Below are 18,576 nucleotides of genomic sequence, written 5' to 3'. Positions count from 1 at the left end.
AATAAATACTTGATTATAACATTAGTCTCTGTGGTTTGTATGAAAAAATGTTTTATTAGAAACGTGTATATTTACAAAAGTACTTTACATTCACTATACATACTATCGTTCTAAACGTATCACAGTTTGTCTATTTTAGACACATCTTCGCTGAAAATCCACCTTTATTGACTACAAAGTGCACAAGATCTTGACACTGTTAACCTTTGTCAACAAGGTCTGTTACTGTAATTTCAACATGCTAGTTTGCACAGGATCAATGTCCTTTACAACGCATCTGTCAACACACCCTGTGTGACCGTTTGAGTTCTTGTCCTCTGTGGCCCCATCTGCTGGTTGATGTTAATAATGCAGATCAGAAGAAGGAAAACCACTACAAAATCATCCAGCATGCCCAGCACACCCCCCAAAGGCCCTGGGAGGGTCTCCAGCGGGGATGCCAGAGACATGGCAGCCCCAAATCCACAGACAGCCACCCTCAAAAGAAACAACCAAACCAGACCACTCATGTTCCCCAACCACCGCACCAGCAACAGCATGAATAGAGGTGCGTCACAAAGGTAATCTTTAACCTGGGAAGGAAGGAATTAAAACAATATTGAGAGTTGAGACATAACACGTGGGACAACAGCACATTAGTGTTTATTGCGTCTGTGATCCTTTCGTCTCTGTGGTTTCACAACCTTTGTGACAACAGAGAATTAACTGGGAATAACGAACCTGCAAATGTCGCGAATGGCCAATCAGAATCAAGCGTTCCACCGAGCCGCGTAATAAAAAGGAACAAAAATGGGTGTGGTGATGTGACAATGCCCAGAGTAAATAAAGTGATGAACTCTGCTGAAAAGTAATTATTATTATCCAACCGATGTACAGGTATGGGCTTGGCAACAAAAGAGTGAAACATAGACTTAAAAAGTTTCTGTAACTGTAAGTAATGTGCTATTAACAAGGGTTGTGTTGTATTAAAGCATATGTTAAAGTTCACCCAAAAATGAAAATTCTGCTATCACTTATTCACTCTCTTGTCATTTAAACCTGTATTACTTTCTTCTGCAAAACACAAAAGAAGAAATTTGAAAAAAGAATGTTGGTGTCCAAACAATGGCGGTGCCCATTCACTTGCATATGTTTTGTGTCCATACAATAGAAGTGAATGGGTACCGTAGTTGTTGAGTTACCAACATTCTTGAAAATATCTTCTTTTGTGTTCTGCAGAAGATAGAAAGTCATACAGATTTGAAATGACATGAGGGTCCGTAAATGTTCATTTTGGGGTCAACAATAATAGTGTTAGCATTTACCTGCCGTGGTGCTCCAGAGTAACGTTTGTTGTAATCTTTAATATGTCTCAAAATCTCTCTTTCTTTACGGTCAGCTCTATTGTCCCCGAAGACATGACACATCTTGTTCACCTGAGATGAAAGGATTAAAGACAAAACATATTTACCTGTTTCCTAAAAAAATACATATGAATACAGGACAAGATGCCTGTATGAATGCATATAAGAACTTCAGGAAGTAGGTCTCTCCTACCTTCTGTCTGCACAAAGGACAGTTGATGGCATCTAACCAGGAGCCATGTTTCCAATATGATATCAGGCACGGTGCTAAATAAATAAATAAAAAAATCTGACAGATGAAAGTGGGCTACGTGTTTACAGATAATGGCCTCCAACGTGTGCCTGGTGCTATGAGCCAAGTCTTACTGGCAGACAGAAATCTGTGCGTTTATTACTGCAATAGTCTACCCAGGTATTTTATTGCTATTTCGAGGCATAAACAATAGGTTTTATATCACTTTTTCCAAGTAATACATCTAGATTATGTACTTCCTGTAAAACAATATTTTCCCATGGCAATACGCTCAAATGGAAGGATTTAATGACACGCTAATGTTTTTTTAGTTTTGTATGTTTGAGCTGTGTCAGCTGACAGGCGCAACTATTGTTACTATGACAGCAGTATAATATTAAACTCAATGCAGTGTTGTAGATGAGTCACATGACCCAGCAAGTGTTTAAGTAAGTACTTGACTAAACGCCTTCTGTGTAAATGCCCACCACCATCTGCTCTCAGATGATGTAGAGCAGTTTCTCTATAGTGCATTATATACTGAATTTGCACCCTAATCTAAAATACATCATTACTAACAGATTAAACAAGGTTTATGTCTGTGCAGTGTGATGTGTTTTGTTGATGTGTGAGGTTGACACGCACCACAGAAAAGATGCCCACAGTTGGTCTCTACAGGATAGCTGGCTGTCTGCAAACACACGGGGCATTGGGGTTCCCTGTTGCCAGTTGATAACCACAGCTTGTGCAAATCCTGCAAACATGATGTTATGGGATAAATATAAAAAAATGAAGCATAATATTGTTTACATATTAAAGCAGAGTTAGTAGTATTGATGTAGTAGTAAGTAGGGGGTTTAAAAGAGATGTGCACTCACCTCTCTGTTCATGTGACCTTGACTCTTTATTTGCGAGAGCTGATGAGACCTTCAAAAGTGAGAGATGCAGTTACTGAAGTGCAAAACATTGGAGTTTATGTCTAAGTTTTTAATTAAGTCTTCTTTTTGAAATTCTGAGTATACTACAGAAAAAACAAAAGTAAAGCTTTAATTTATTTCAGTAAAAGATGTTATCTCAAGGTAAAAATTTCTTCTTTTTACTTGTTTCATGACATTTGTTTTATCACTGAGTTGTCTGAAAAGTCTATATATGTCTGGGCTCTGAAGAAGCACGTACAGCATGTAAACGTGACACACCCGTGTTTTACTCACACAACAGATAACACAATATCAGACAGTCTTACATCATTCTTTCACATATGGTACCGAACTGTTTTGTTTTTGAGTAGAGAGCCACATATTTGAAGTTATGATTTTGTTTCAGTACAATATACAGTGTGCACCTCCAATAAAACTATGTGCAGTAAATTGATGTAAACATGCAACAACATTATTTTGTTACTTTTCTGTAAAAAGTAAAACAATTCATAGCTGTGCTTATGAGCCTGTATGAACATAACTGAGAATTGTATCACTGTGAGTTTAGAACTGAACTTAAACTCTCTGATGTCATGTGTATTCAGCGTGGCGTCACTTACTGGCCCAACATACCATAACACTTAACCTGCATCCTCTGAATATTTCTATTTATTGCTTTGTTCTTGCAAGATAAATGTCATTATTTAAACACCTATTATTAAAAATTATTATGTTATTGCAGCACAGAGTTTTAAATAGGAATACCTGGAACATTAATTTAAATAAAATATATACAATACAAATCTAACACAGATTACACTACATTCTACATTCAACACTACATTAAAAAAAACTACTTACAACCCATATCTTCTGTGAATACTTGACAGACAAATAAAAAAACAGGTATTGGTCTAGATTTTGTTGAAACTAGTAACTTTGTATTAGCACTTATTGTATTATTGCTCCTGTATGACATATTGCTTATTGCTCCCTGAACTCTTTGTAAGTCGCTTTGGATAGAAGCGTCTGCTAAATGACTAAATGTAAATGTAAATTGATCAACTCACCTGTTGTGGAAGCTGTGACTGGTAAGCATGTTTTTTTGTATGTAATTTATTTGCCGTCTGTTTCAGAAGGCAGAGAGACTGAAATGATTTTCACTGCTGCACTATACACAGTAAATGTGACAGAGCAGTCATTCATTAACCAGGTTTTTCACTCCCACATAGCTGCTATTTTTGGAGGTTGGGTAACTATGCTGATTTCCTGGTGGACTTTCGAAATTGAGGAAATTTGGAGACTTAGTGGCCTCCACAGATATCAATATATGTTCATGTCAAGTTTAAAGTTTTGATGAGCAATAGCATTAATAATAGCCGATTCCTCAGGTAGGCAATGTTTTGTCACGTGACCACTGTCACAAGTTCGAAGAAATCTCCTCCTGTTACAGTAAGTAGGTTAGGTGTCTGGGTAACCTGTCAATAGTTTACCGTAGGTTTTCATAATATAATGCGCTGTGCCCTGGATGACTAAAGAGCTAAGACACTTATGGACGAGTTAAAATAAAGCTACATCCGAATTAATACTATACCCCTGGATCACATAAAATCAACTGCTTAATCTCTTGCATTGACTGTATGCATGTGTAGCCTATGTGTGTGAGTGGGTCAATCACTTTAGAAAGATCTTTCCAGAATGTCTATTCATGAGACAGCTCACGTACTGTAGTTAAGTAACCACCTCTGCACGTTCATACCATATCAGTTCATTTGCCTTGGCTTGCTGTCTTTTGCCCAAAACTGTAAGGTCACATTGGCTAAAAATAGATCCATAAGACCTTGGTGTCACAGATGCAGGTTAAATCACCCCCTGCCCCCAATCAGAATCTGAGAGTGGCCTCTTTGGGCCAAGATTGTCAAGGTTAAAGTCCAGTGTCATGTCAGTCAAGGACTATCACCAGTTGTTACACTATTCCCCATAAAATAGCTATCAAGTTACCAAATTCATTTAGGTGTAATTCTGATTGGCACAATTGAGCTTAGTGTGTCTTTTAGTTTAAACCCCATGTATGGCTTTGTGTTGTGAATTATTATTCAGATTTTTTCACCAACATTCAGCATGTCTGGATTTTCTACACACCTTTGTAATTTATACTTAGATTAATGCCAGGATTGAAATGTCATGGTTTTTAATGGATATAAAATAAATACATAAAAACATTCAGCATGAAATAAACAATTATGTGATTTATGAATTTTTCTTACATTGCTCATCCCTTAGGTATGCGTGTGACTTTGCGTCACAATTTTATCTCATGTTTTTATTACAAAAGGGTCATAAAAGTTTCAGAGGCACATTAAACATCATGAGTTGTTCATATTTAGCATCTGAAATCCATAGATTTATTTGTATAATTTATTAAACCAGTATAAAGTCTCTTCATTCTTCTTATTTTATAACTCTTAAATACTCAAAAAGAGTTTCCTTTTCATATTTAGGCTTAACATTATATTAAAAACATAACGTTATAATAAAAACTTACCTCACTAACATACCATTAATAACCAGACTTAGCTAAAGCAATAAAAAAAAATTATCTATGATTTTATACATTTTAAATTGGACGTCTTTTGTTGCTGAACTATTTCTGTCTGTTTTTGCAACACGCTTATTGCACTTTTTGAACATTAGCTTACTAATATTAAGAGCATCTTAGCTTAAAATAGTGAAGAAAACAGCCGTGTTCTCTGACTGTTTAACACCCGACACTCTGCCACTCTTCTCAGTTCTGTATTGTGATTGGCTGCACTGTATTCTTAGCTCAAGCGAGGAAACGCCAATGAGGTGTGTTCGACTTCATGCGGCGCTGCGCAGACCCATCGGCGTCTGATATCAAAGTACCGTGAGAGCAATCGATAAGCACAGCTTTTGGTCCACCCTCGCGATATTTCACTGTCAACTGCTGATTACTCTGCGCAGCGCCGCATCAAGCCAAACACACCTCATTGGCGTTTCATTCCTCGCTGTAGCGCTCTTGATCCCCCAATCCTTATGAACGCAGCACGACAAGTATCAGCGGTGTTCATTCACGAAACCCGTACGCTTTAATTAGTGCGTAGACGCTATAGACCTGAACGTTGAGCGAGTCGGTGCTACGCAAATACACTCGCAGGTAGGTCGGATGCAGTGGGAAAGGGAAGCGCATTGTTGGCAGGTGGACGGAAATATTTGACCGATAGCGCAGAGGAGAAATGGATTTAAATAAAACGGTGCTGTGCGAGAGCCTTATTATCTGGGTAAGATTCCGTCTATTTTAAATGTATTTCTAACGGAATCTTGTGTGTGCGCGTGATGGATGGTTTATTTATGTGTGGTCGGATCGATAAGGATAGCGTTACCTGTCGCAGGTAGTCGTCGTGTACTTGTAGCACCATAGTCCAAAATTACCGGAAATAAGCCATTTAAACGAAGCCATGGCTGTGTACAGAAACTGAATGGGCTTGCGGTGCGTACTGTACATTATGTACAGCATGATATACAATGATGTGTCTATATTTAGACTATATATCAGAAAGAAGAGGGTTTTGAATGTAATTTAGAGATGTAAACGGTCACGGCCAACTTCATCCTCATCCGATTTAGTCGTCTAATCTCTTTAACTAGAGTATTTGCGGAATGTCTCGTATTGGGTTTTTCTTCAGTCGCTTATGCAATTAGATATATGATATAAAGATTGTTTATATGATATGTAAAGATATGATTTTTGGCTGTGGTGTGTTATATATAGCAGGTTCTTTTTGGATCTGAACCATGGCTTTTTACTTTGTGCATGCACCAGAGCATAGTATTTTACATATTTTACTACAAATATCATAGTTAAACTTTGTTTACTATATTGAGTCCAATGTAAATTTGTGGTTACTATGTTTTGCTACAAATGCCATATAATTGTACAACCGTGGTTAATTTCGTATGGGAAGGAACTGTGATGCCGCCAATGTATTCATACAGTTTTCCTTCTGTTTTTGAATGGTTATCTGAATCTTTAAATGTAGTAATCCTAAGCATACGGATCAGAAGTCTATGCTTTTCTGTGTATTTAAATCAATGTGATATACATAGCAAATCTTTATCATCAGAACTTGAACAAAACTGTGCCAAACGAACACATACTGGATAAACATTAACATGTCAGCGCATTTTGTTAATGTTCATGCCATTGTGTTGCTTTTAGTCAGAATGATGTTGCAATGTTCACTGTGACAGTTTTTCCTCATTATATACTCACTTTTAACACACATTTTCTATTGCCCAATGTTATTTATCATAGGCACACTATAGTTTTAGGTTTTTGCTGCATATGCTGATTATACAATTGGATTTGTTTGTATATTTGACCCTAGCTACAGACCTTCAACACCGCAGCACCATGTAAGACAGTGAATGATCTGACCACAGGAGCTGCCATGTCTCAGGCACTGCATCAGATGTGAGTGTTTATTCATTTGATAGAAACTTTAATGCAAATCAGCTTAGAATGCATTCAATATTTCATCAGTATTTGTGTTTTCTGGTAATTGAACCGTTGACCTTGCTGTTGGTAGGGCGAAGCTCAATCATTTAGCTTCACAAACCATACACTACCAGTTGTTCTTGTTATTCTTTTCTGTCATAGGTGTGTAATGACTAAACAGACTACTCCTATTACACTTAATAAAGACTAAGTCAGTGCTGTCTGGTTTGACCGACTTTTCGTCATTTACACAAACCTGACTGTGTTGTGCATTTCTCACTGACATCCACTAGTAAATCATATTCTCTGTCAGCATTACTGATTTATACGTCAGCTTGTCAGCGTTTTAATATTTTATGAAATGCATGGGATTGTGGGTAGTCTTCGGAGTCCTGACGCTTGGTTTTGAGATGCTTTAGTTTTTTTCTTGTTTATGCATTACAGTTAAATGTACTGACATGTAGCATTTAGTGTTTATTGAGGCTGTGTATTCTGAGGATATGATACAGTTTAGGGCTGTCAAACGATTAATCGCATCCAGAATAAAAGTTTGTGTTTACATAATATCTGTCTGTGTACTGTGCATATAAATTTTGTATTGATAAAAACATACACATGCATATATATATAATAATTAATAAACATTTAAAACTAATTTAAATGATTGGTAAATATAAACAAATACATATTTTACAATATTTCCTAAATCGCGATGAATTGATTGATAGCCCTAAAACAGTTAAGAGAACAAAACCTGGACTTATTTTGTTATACAAATTACAGTCATGTTATGAATTACTGTAAAGCATCTGAAAGTTTGTGAATTAGCTGAACCAAACTGATCAATATGTTTCAATTACAGAGATTCTTCGTGGTTCAGTGAGAACTGGTTGGCACGTATTAAAGAGGATGTTGGAGATAATGTTAGACTCAAGGTAGATTTGTTTTTAGGCCTTTGTGCTTAAAAACTTTATTTTAGGAACATGCCAAATACAATGTGTTCACTAAAGCTGAAGTCTGTTTTACTCCGTTTTTACAGATGAACAACCTCAAAAAGATTCTTCAAATGATGGTTGACTATTATATTGAGGTCAATGATGAGTTAATCTTTGGTTTATTACAAATGCTTACATAATTTTAGTTCTTTCAGATTTTGCATGCCACCAGACACTTTACTCCTCAGAAATTACAGTATTAAACAATTTAAGAAATTAAGTTAAAAGTTGTACAATTTTGTAATGCCTATACTTAATATTTCTAATTGTGGCTATTAATCTATGTGTTTTTATAGGTTTTGAGCCAGCAGGTCACAGATTTCCCTATGCCTGACCTGATGCGAGTGGTAGAGCATTCTGATCAAATAGAGTTAGGGCGCCTCCTACAGCTCATCCTGGGGTGTGCAGTCAAATGCGACAGAAAACAAGGTATAACTATAAGGGGAAAACAAAATAACACAAAGAAAATAACCAATTTGAGTTATGCATAAATAAGATGTTACAGACTTCTGTAATATATTTATATTCCATAATTTCTAATCTTGTAATGTTTTGTCTATAGAGTATATTCAGATAATCATGACCCTGGAGGAATCTGTACAGCATGTGGTGATGACTGCCATCCAGGAGGTTATTCATTTATTTAGATATCTCAATTTGGTTTTATGCTGTCTAACAAGTTCAACCACAGATATACATTCAAGAGTTACACTATGTGAAATTGAAATATTTTTCATTTGTGTAGCTTATGAGCAAGGAGACCATGCCACAGTTAGGAACAGAACCTTTTGGAGACGTTGAACATCAGGTAAGAAATCTTTGTTTATTATGTTTGTATAATGTCAAAGTCATGTTCTGCAAGATCAGTGAGTCACTTGCTTAACTTGTTTAGTTAAAGAAATCCTTGGAAGGTCTGGCTGAGGTCATGTCGCAGAAAGACGAGCTGGCCCAGCGCTGCCAGGAGCTCGACATGCAGGTGAGACTTCAACAGAGATACAATATGATAGTTACCTAAATAGAAAGCCAAACTGCACAAGTGTCATAAAGAAGATTCTTCAGTTTTCATTTAGCAGATGCTTTTATCTAAAGCGCATTACAAATGATAGAGCGTCACACAAAGAAGGGTATAAAGAAATATCTACAGACTGCATATACTGTATGTATAAACAACTGTCAAGCTGGATTTTCAGCATGCGGCGGTCAGAGTGTATGTTTTAATGCTTGTGGTTGCAGACTTTTCAAGTCGGCTCAGTGAACAGCATTTGTTGTGTCCTGCTGTTCTGTTCTTTCACCTTCACGGATGAACAGATTTGGCCTTAGAGTGCAGGAATTTTTTGTTGGTGTGTGCAGAGACAAATAATAATACATTGATGGCAGTTTTTACATGGAGATGGGTGGATGTGTAAAATACAGTATTTTCATTTAATCTATTTAACTCTTAGGTATCTCTTTCGCTACTGAACTTCAATATGTTTGTGAGAAAATACTACATTAGGTTCAAGGTTTAAACAGCCAAGTGACATTTTCTGTGAATGTATATGGGACAGAAATTCATATGTTGCTGATTCTTGACAGATTGAGTTGTAAAAGTATCCCTGGCGTATGAGAGGTGAGTCTGAATGAATTCATGGCAACAAGGCTTAACTAAAATCTAAATCCTCCGTTGCCACTAACCAACCTAACACTAAACTGGGACACTTCAGTCAAAGTGGTCAGGGTTGTTTTATGTGATGAGAAGAGTTTATTGGAATAATTCTGGAATGTATGGGCTATCAGGTTGCTGGGGTTTTCATTTTAAGATGAACTAAATCAACAAGAATTTTGGGCTGTTGGACAATTTTAACAAGCCTAACAATGGATTCACAATTCATTTACATACAGATGGTGAATTGCATTCATTAGCTTTTCCTTTTGTTGGTTAGCAGTTGGACTTTTAATATTAAATTAACATTTTGTTACTAGTACAAACATACAACATTAATGAATTACTATGACAGCTATTCACATTTTATCTTGAGAAAAGCTTCATGAGTATATACTAAAAGTAATTAAAGGGATAGTTCACCCAAAAATGAAAATTCTGTCTTCATTTACTCAGCCTAAGATAGTTCCAAATCTGTATACATTTTATTGTTGCACTGAGCAATATATATGAAAGAATATATTTGGAAGAATGTGGAGAAGCAAACAGTTGTGGGGCACCATTGACCACTATAGTAGAAAACAAAACTACTATGGTAGTCAATGGTGCCCCAGAACTGTTTGTTTTCCCACATTCTTAAAAATATCTTCTTTTGTGTTTAACAGAACTAAGAAATGTATACAGATTTGAAACAACTTGAGGTTGAGTAAATGACGACAGAATTTTCATTTTTGGATGAACTATCCCTTTAAGGGCTTATATTAACAGTTTATTATAACCACTTTTCCTAACCTCATTCTTCATCCATACATTAATTCAATAGCAATCTGAAGTGCAATACAGTTCCCCATAGATCCCAGACAAATGTCCTTCTTGTCCTTTGATCAGGTAACAGCGCTGCAGGAGGATAGAAACAGTCTTCTGGCAGAAATTGACCTCATGACTGATCAAGCCAATCAGCTTGATACATTCGATGACCCCAGCACCCGCTCAGGCAGGAAGCATAGCCAACTACAGCTTCAGTTAGAGCAGATTCAGGAAGAGAACTTCAGGTGCATCTTCATTCAACCACATGTTTTGCTACCGATAGATCTCTTAAAGAATGAAATTATTAAATTAAACTAATATTAAACAGTTATGGTGTATATAATAGATGTTTATGTACTACCCAGACTGGAGACAGCTAAAGACGATTACCGCATTCACTGTGAAGAACTAGAGAAACAACTAGTGGAGCTTCAGCATCGCAATGATGAACTGACCAGCTTGGCCGAGGAGTCCCGAGCACTTAAAGACGAATTAGATGTATTGAGGTGTGTGTTTCTTTATCTGTGCTGTGAATGTTTTTGTGTATGATGTGTGATGGGTGTTTTGGAGAACTTTTGACAGATAGATCCCATCATCTGTGTGTGTTTGTTTAGGAATTGCTCTGATCGGGCAGTGAAGCTAGAGGCTTCTGTCGAGACATACAGGAAAAAGTTAGAAGATCTGAGTGACCTCAGGCGGCAGTTGAAAGCTCTGGAGGAGAAGAATATGACCTACATGCACAATACGGTCAGCCTGGAAGAGGAGCTACGCAAGGCCAATGCTGCGAGAGCTCAGTTGGAAACGTACAAGAGACAGGTACAAATATGTGTGAAAAACACAAAAACACAGACGTACACGATTAAAGACACAAACATGATCAGAATTAAAGGGATAGTTCACCTTAAAATAAAAATGTTAGCATGTATCCACCCATGTCATTTCAAACCGGTTATGACTCTTTCTTCTGTGGAAAACAAGAGAAGATATTTTAAGGAATGTCTCTGTGGTACAGTGAAAGTCAACTTAAAAATGATGCATTTATAAAAACATCTATTGAAAATACGTTTAGAAGCATGTACTTTATATAGCTTCAAGCCTCAAGGTTGAGCATCCACGTAACCTTGAATTTGAAACAACAGGTGCAGGAGCTCCATAAGAAAATGTCGGAGGAATCCCGCAGGGCTGATAACCTGGCCTTCGAGATGAAGAAGTTTCAGGAAAAATTTGACACTGTACTTAAGGAGAAAGAGGTACACACACATTGACATGCATTCCCACAGACACATGCCACAGACCTTAAAGGGATAGTTCACCCAAGATTGAAAATTCTGTCATCATTAACACACCCTCAGGTTGTTCCAAACCTGTATACATTTCTTTGTTCTGCTAAACACAAAGGAAGATATTTGGAAGGATGCCAGTAAGCAGACAGACCTCATCCCCCATTTACTGCCATAGTAGGGAAAATAAATACTGTGGGAGTCAATGGGGGATGAGATCTGTTTGGCTACTGACATTCTTCCAAATATCTTCCTTTGTGTTAAGCAGAACAAAGAAATTTATACAGGTTTGGGACAATCTGAGGGTGTGTAAATGATGACACTTTTGGGTGAAATATTCCTTTAAGTGATAAACTGGGAGAACCGAGCCAGTTTCTAACAGTCAAATACACCCATGTGCTTTGAAAGTCCTGTGATAATTGTGTTTGCGTGATCCATCAGAGAATCAGTATTGAGCGGGACACACTCAGAGAGATCAATGAGGAGCTCCGATGTACACAGGCACAACAAGACCAGCTATTACAAGCAGGTATGTATGCAGATGACACACCTGTGTTCTGGGCATGTTTTCAAAAGATCTAGTTGATGTCTTAGTTTATTTTGAGTACTGGAGTTTACTATGAGTACTGTGAGACGTTTTGGAAGAGAGCTGTGTGGCATATTTAAAAGTTGCACGCATCAAAAGCACAAGAATCAAAGGTTGTCCTGAAGTGGTGGAAAAGATGTACATGGCATTAATTTGCATCCCGGCTTCCATCGGAAAAAGCTTTCAGTATTTGAGGTCACATACTTGAGCAAAGACTAAAAAATCTAAAGCACTCTTTGGTGAATAAGATCCTTTTCCAGTATGGACATAGGCCTACAAGTTTTGTAGGTAATTCAGTTTACTTGTATTTATTTACTATTATAGACCTCTACTAGGGAATATGAATAGTTGTTTGTTAAATCTTTGGATGTTAGAAAAAAGGCTTTTGGTATATTCTTACAGACGTGCTCAAATTTGTTGGTACCCTTACAGCTCATTGAAATAACGCTTCATTCCTCCTGAAGAGTGATGAAATTAAAAGCTATTGTATCATGTATACTTGCATGCCTTTGGTATGTCATAGAATAAAGCAAAGAAGCAGTGAAAAGAGATGAATTATTGCTTATTCTACAAAGATATTCTAAAATGGCCTGGACACATTTGTTGGTACCCCTTAGAAAAGATAATACATAATTGGATTATAGTGATATTTCAAACTAATTAGTTTCTTTAATTAGTATCACACATGTATCCAATCGTGTAATAAATCATTCAGCCTATTGAAACGGAGAACAGTAGTCACTGTGCTGTTTGGTATCATTGTGTGCACCACACTGAACATGGACCAGAGAAAGCAAAGGATAGAGATGTGTGAGGAGCTCAGAAAGAAAATAATAGACAAGCAGGGTAAAGTTAAGGCTACAAGACCATCTCCAAGCAGCTCGATGTTCCTGTGACAACAGTTGCAAATATTATTAAGAAGTTTAAGGTCCATGGAATCGTAGTCAACCTCCCTGGGTGCGGCCGCAAGAGGAAAATCGACCCCAGATTGAACAGAAGGATAGTGCGAATGGTAGTAAAAGAACCAAGGATAACTGCCAAAGAGATACAAGCTGAACTCCAAGGTGAAGGCACGTCAGTTTCTGATCGCATCATCCGTCACTTTTTGAGCAAACTTAGGCTCCATGGAAGAACACCCAGGAGGACTCCACATTTGAAAGAAAAACATAAAAAATCCAGACTGGAATATCGACAAGCTACAATCCTTCTGGGAGAATGTCCTTTGGACAGATGAGTCAAAACTGCTTTATGGCAAGTCACATCAGCTCTATGTTCACAGATGAACACTGAACACCATACCTACAGTGAAACATGGAGGAGGCTCGGTTATGTTTTGGGGCTCGGTTATGTTTTGGGGCTGCCTGCATCTGGCACAGGTTGAATCTGTGCAGGACACAATGAAATCTCAAGACTATCAAGACATTCTGGAGCGAAACGTACTGCCCAGTGTCAGAAAGCTCTGTCTCAGTCGCAGGTCTTGGGTCCTCCAACAGGATAATAAAACACACAGCTAAAATCACCCAAGAATGGATAAGAACAAAACATTGGACTATCCTGAAGTGGCCTTCTATGATTCCTGATCTGAATCCTATGGAACATCTATGGAAAGAGCTGAAACTTGCAGTCTGGAGAAGGCACCCATCAAACCTGAGACAGCTGGAGCAGTTTGACTAAACTAAATGACTAAAGTTTGGTCGGAAGAGTGGCCCAAACTACCTGTTAACAGGTGCTGAAGACTCATTGAGAGCTACAGGAAACGTTTGCTTGCAGTGATCGCCTCTAAAGGTTGTGCAACAAAATATTAGGTTAGGGGTCCCATCATTTTTGTCCATGACATTTTCATTTGTTTTACTATTTACAATATTATGTTGAATAAAAAATCAAAAGCAAAGTCTGATTTCTATTAAATATGGAATAAACAATGGTGGATGCCAATTACTTTTGTCAGTTTTGAGTTATTTCAGAGAAAATTGTGCATTCTTCGTTTTTTGTGGAGGGATACCAACAAATTTGAGCACGTCTGTATGTGTAGCTAAATGTTTTTCTGTTTGACTTTTGTCTGCATGTGAAATTCAGGTTTAATGTTTTTATTATTTCTGACTGGGCCTACATACTGTATATGCATTCATGCTTCTTAAAAACACAAATTAAAGTGATAATGCATCATTTTTTACTCTGTTTCTTTTGTATTATATTCAATGGGGAAACAAGTGGAAAAACACCATAATAACAGACGAGTGGGCAGAAGCAAGCCGTACTGAAATAAATAAGTAAAACTGTCCTATGCAGGTCGATTTCATACAAATCTGGTAAATCAGAGGAAGCACAGCCAATCTTATATTTATTCTGTCCACGTTAATGTAATAGTGAACCAAGATATTTCAGTGCTTGGACATTGGGCAACTTTTGATTCGAGAAGACTTTGACTTGATCTTGTTCACATTTTATATCCTACAGAAAAATATCAAACAGGAAGTCCAACCCATGATACCCTGGCAGCTGAGATGTTGCCTATTGAATACAGGTATGATATTTGAAGGATTATATCACAAAGCATTTTCATTGTGTATGTTGATGTGTATTTCATTTCATGCTTGATTTTCCAGGGAGAAGTTCATCCGTCTGCAGCATGAGAATAAGATGTTGCGGCTGCAGCAGGAAGAGTCTGAGAACGAGCGCATAACTGAGCTGCAGGAACAGGTGGAGGTGGCCCGGCGGGCACGCAGTGAAGTAGACACAGAGAACAGGTACTGAACGTCAAACACACACTATCAGCATCACATCTGAGAAGCCACAGTTAAACGCTACAGGACCAGCAGGGCTGTCAAAAACGTTTTCCAGAGCAGACAGAATGCAACCTAGGCTATTCATGCAGAGCGTTTACTACAGTAAATGGGTACCACATCTTGGTATAATATTCTAATATACTATACTAAAATAATATATATAAGCTTCTAAACTTTTACGCTGTTCCAGGTCACTAGTCAAATGTAAACAATACACATGCTGTGAAAAAAGTGGCGATACCAAATACTAAGATATTTTAAAATTTAACTAAAGTTGTTGCAAAGTTTCCAATTAAAGACCTTAACGGATGCAAATTCATTCATATTTATTTTAAGGTTAAACAAAGCAAGAATCAATGAGCTCCAGCAGCAGGTGGAGGATCTGCAAAAGGCCTTACAGACACAGGGAGCCAAACCTGAAGATGTAAGTGTGCATTTTGGCCTCTTGATGGCGCCACTGCACTTTTTTGGTTATTTACCCAGTAGTGTTTCACATACTTCATGGCTGCTGAAATTAACATATTTAACTTGAAATGTTTTTTTTATGTCACGTTTCTTTTCCATACAGTCTCATCTGAAGAGAAAGCTGGATGCTCATATGTAAGTTTATGTTCATGTAAATACAGATATTTGAACCACATTTGCATACCTGTAAAGCTAAGTGTTTTAATGTATCTTTAGGGTGAAACTTAATGAGGCACAAGATGAAATAATGAAGAAAAAGGAGTGGTTGGAAGACCTTCAGCCAGAGGCAACTCAAACCAGTGAGCTTCTGACCTTATAACTGACCTTGTGGAACTGTTATCAGGATAGGCGTAACCAATATGTTCCTTTCAGATGTGAAGCTGGATGAGCTGGTGGCAGCGCTGAAGAAGAAAGATGAGGACATGAAGGCGATGGAGAACCGATACAAGATGTACCTGGAGAAAGCTCGTGATGTAGTTATTTGAACTTTAACCCAAACATTCAGTTTGCCACTTGATCTTTTGTACTTGTATGTCTCAGCTGCACTTACTTTCACTCCCATTGGTAAGTCACAAAGCATAGCTCCGCCATAAAGTAACGCCTTTCGTTAGGTCAAACAAACATATTGCAGCTCCATTTGATGAAGAAAAATATTGATACCCTGCCGCTTTATGGTACTCCTCTATTATTTGGATGTGACTTCTGTGTTGCTAGAGATAACAGTATTTGTTTGTGTATTTTTAAGGTGATTCGAGCTCTTGATCCCAAACTAAACCCAGCCTCAGCTGAGATTCATTCGCTGAAAAGTCAGCTGTCTGAGAAAGACAAGAAGATCATTGCTCTGGAGGTAGAACATCATCTCTATGGTCTTCTCATGTTTACATCTTTTGTTTCTTATCTGTAATCTTCTTCTTTCCATTTTTTACTCAGCGTGAGTGTGAACAGGCCAAACTGAGAGAATATGAGGAGAAGTTAATAGTGACGGCTTGGTATAATAAGGTGACTTGCCTCAAAACTTTGTAACATTCAGTGTAAACAAACCCTTTTATATAATGAGTTTTAGTCTCTTGCTGATACTTTATCTCACCCTACTTCTTACAGAGTTTGACCTTCCAGAAGATGGCAATCGAGTCACGGCTTAGTGGCCGGTCCAACTCTCTAGTACCGCCCGGCCAGTCTTTCCTGGCTCAGCAACGTCAGGTGACCAACGCTCGACGTACCATGTCCATCAACGTTCCTGGCACGTCTTCCAAGTAACGTCGTCTTGAATACCACCCAACCTCCCACTCTTCTCCTTCTTTCCCTGACGTGCACACTTAAGTGACCTTATGTACACTTCGGATCATGGGGACAAGCATGCCTTTATGGAACATTAGCATGTCCCCGTGTTCACGATCTACAGTTAAACGTGTATAAAAATCAAAGGAATTCTTCTGCGATGAACTCAATCAGCAAACAATATAATGTACAGTAGCACTCTTTATTCATCTTTAGGAATAAACAAGCACTCCAACCTGAAACAGTCTGCAGCAGGGTCACCTCCGAACCAGCACTGATAAAAAATCATCCCGATTAAGGGCTTTACAAAGTCACAGGTCAATCTTTTGGCAGGCTCTTCTCAGATTCTGTATGAAATGCATTTAATGCAAGTATTGGTAGCATGTATGCTTTCGCTCAAACTGACTTCCAGCGGTACACTACGCAGTTATGAAATACGTTTGTATTTGCATTATTGTAGGCATGTGCAGAATACAACTTGTGACAAACGTTTATCAGACCTAAATTATCCAAATCCACCCAAGCGTGTCAATCAGCCACAAAACTAAATGTAAGCAATGGTTCAGAATAAAAGTTTTTGGTGCTGGACGCCATTTTTTGTTTATTTCCTCCTAATATGTCTTTTTCTCAAAACAACGACATAAATTAAATACATTTGTATACATCAAAAATAGAAATGTAGATGACTGATTAAGCTAAAGTCCAGGCGCTTCATTGAAGCTTTGGTCAGTTATAATATTTTATATTCAGTTGACTGTGATCAGACTCTTGCATGCTCTTTTAATAAGCAGAAGTGCATTTTGACTTATTTAATGTTTCCTGTCTGTGTAAAACATCTGATATCAGGATTTTAACACCAGCACATTATCGAGCTGTCTCCTCTTGAGCAAAATGCTATTGACAGCTTCAATAATCTTGTATGCCATTGGCCTGTTTTGGCTTTTATCTTAAAAATACATGTAAAACTTGTGACACATAGTTTCACCGTACATTTAAAATGGCTTCGCTGTATACCGTAAATATCCGCACCTGCTTAGGTTAATCTGACTTAACTGTTTGCTAATAGACTAGCTTTTGTGTTCAGAAGAAAACACTGTTGGAAGATATTCGTTCTTTGTTCTATCAAACTGTTTTAAATAGTAAAGTGAATCATCACATTTCTTTTCTGATGTTTTATTCAGATTTTGGCCTGTGATGGGTTAAAGCTACAGTAAATGCTAATTTCTTGAAATGCTAATATTTGTGTATGATGTGTTTCAAAGGAATTTGTGTACTCAATTTTATGAGCACTATCATTGTTTTTGAGATCTGATTATTAAGAAACGATTGAAATGGTATTAGAATCATATTTGAGGATAAAGCGCACTGGCTTCATTTACATGTAATGAAATAAATAATCACTCAAGTTTGTTTTGCAGTATTGCCTGTCTGTGTTTTAATTCATAATCTAAATGTATAATCCCTCACCACTGGCAGGTGTCTATTTTGAGTAATGTTATTTATTACTGTTTTTTATAAAGAAGTTATAACGCTAAACAAGATTTTGGTCAAATTATTGTAGATGTTTTCAATTAAACAGCTCACACAAGGTTAAAGTGACAGTTTACCCAAAGATGAAAAGTCTGTCATCATTAACTCACCCGCTTTAAATTTCAAACCTTTATGACTTTCTTCCGCAGAACATAAAAGAAGATATTTTGAAGAAAGTTGGTAACCGAACAGCACTGGA

The 18,576-nt window shown here is 37.4% G+C and overlaps 2 protein-coding genes across 2 annotated transcripts; one reads left to right on the top strand and one right to left on the bottom strand.

Moving 5' to 3' along the window:
• Positions 1-39: 39 nt before the first annotated feature.
• si:dkey-183n20.15 (RING-HC_RNF170 domain-containing protein) lies at positions 40-3,662 on the bottom strand. Its single transcript, XM_057353456.1, has 6 exons — positions 3,563-3,662; positions 2,454-2,502; positions 2,221-2,329; positions 1,537-1,610; positions 1,305-1,415; positions 40-572 (listed from the first exon to the last, which is right to left on the bottom strand). Exons 1-6 carry the CDS (start codon positions 3,589-3,591, stop codon positions 267-269), a joined length of 678 nt encoding a protein of 225 aa, XP_057209439.1. The 5' UTR covers positions 3,592-3,662; the 3' UTR covers positions 40-266.
• Positions 3,663-5,572: 1,910 nt separating this feature from the next.
• Positions 5,573-18,264, top strand: hook1 (hook microtubule-tethering protein 1). The gene is made up of 22 exons (XM_057353443.1): positions 5,573-5,791; positions 6,899-6,984; positions 7,871-7,943; positions 8,048-8,098; positions 8,300-8,432; positions 8,566-8,633; positions 8,749-8,811; positions 8,896-8,979; positions 10,534-10,697; positions 10,818-10,958; positions 11,067-11,268; positions 11,592-11,702; positions 12,174-12,261; positions 14,776-14,842; positions 14,925-15,065; positions 15,441-15,528; positions 15,673-15,704; positions 15,786-15,868; positions 15,942-16,042; positions 16,315-16,416; positions 16,500-16,568; positions 16,671-18,264. The coding sequence occupies exons 1-22, from the start codon at positions 5,747-5,749 to the stop codon at positions 16,824-16,826; spliced, it is 2,148 nt and encodes a 715-aa protein (XP_057209426.1). The 5' UTR covers positions 5,573-5,746; the 3' UTR covers positions 16,827-18,264.
• Positions 18,265-18,576: the final 312 nt, after the last annotated feature.

The sequence above is a fragment of the Triplophysa rosa genome, linkage group LG15 (assembly GCF_024868665.1).
Source record: "Triplophysa rosa linkage group LG15, Trosa_1v2, whole genome shotgun sequence".
NCBI classification, from domain to species: Eukaryota; Metazoa; Chordata; class Actinopteri; order Cypriniformes; family Nemacheilidae; genus Triplophysa; species Triplophysa rosa.
This window is presented reverse-complemented; position numbering and strand designations above follow the sequence as displayed.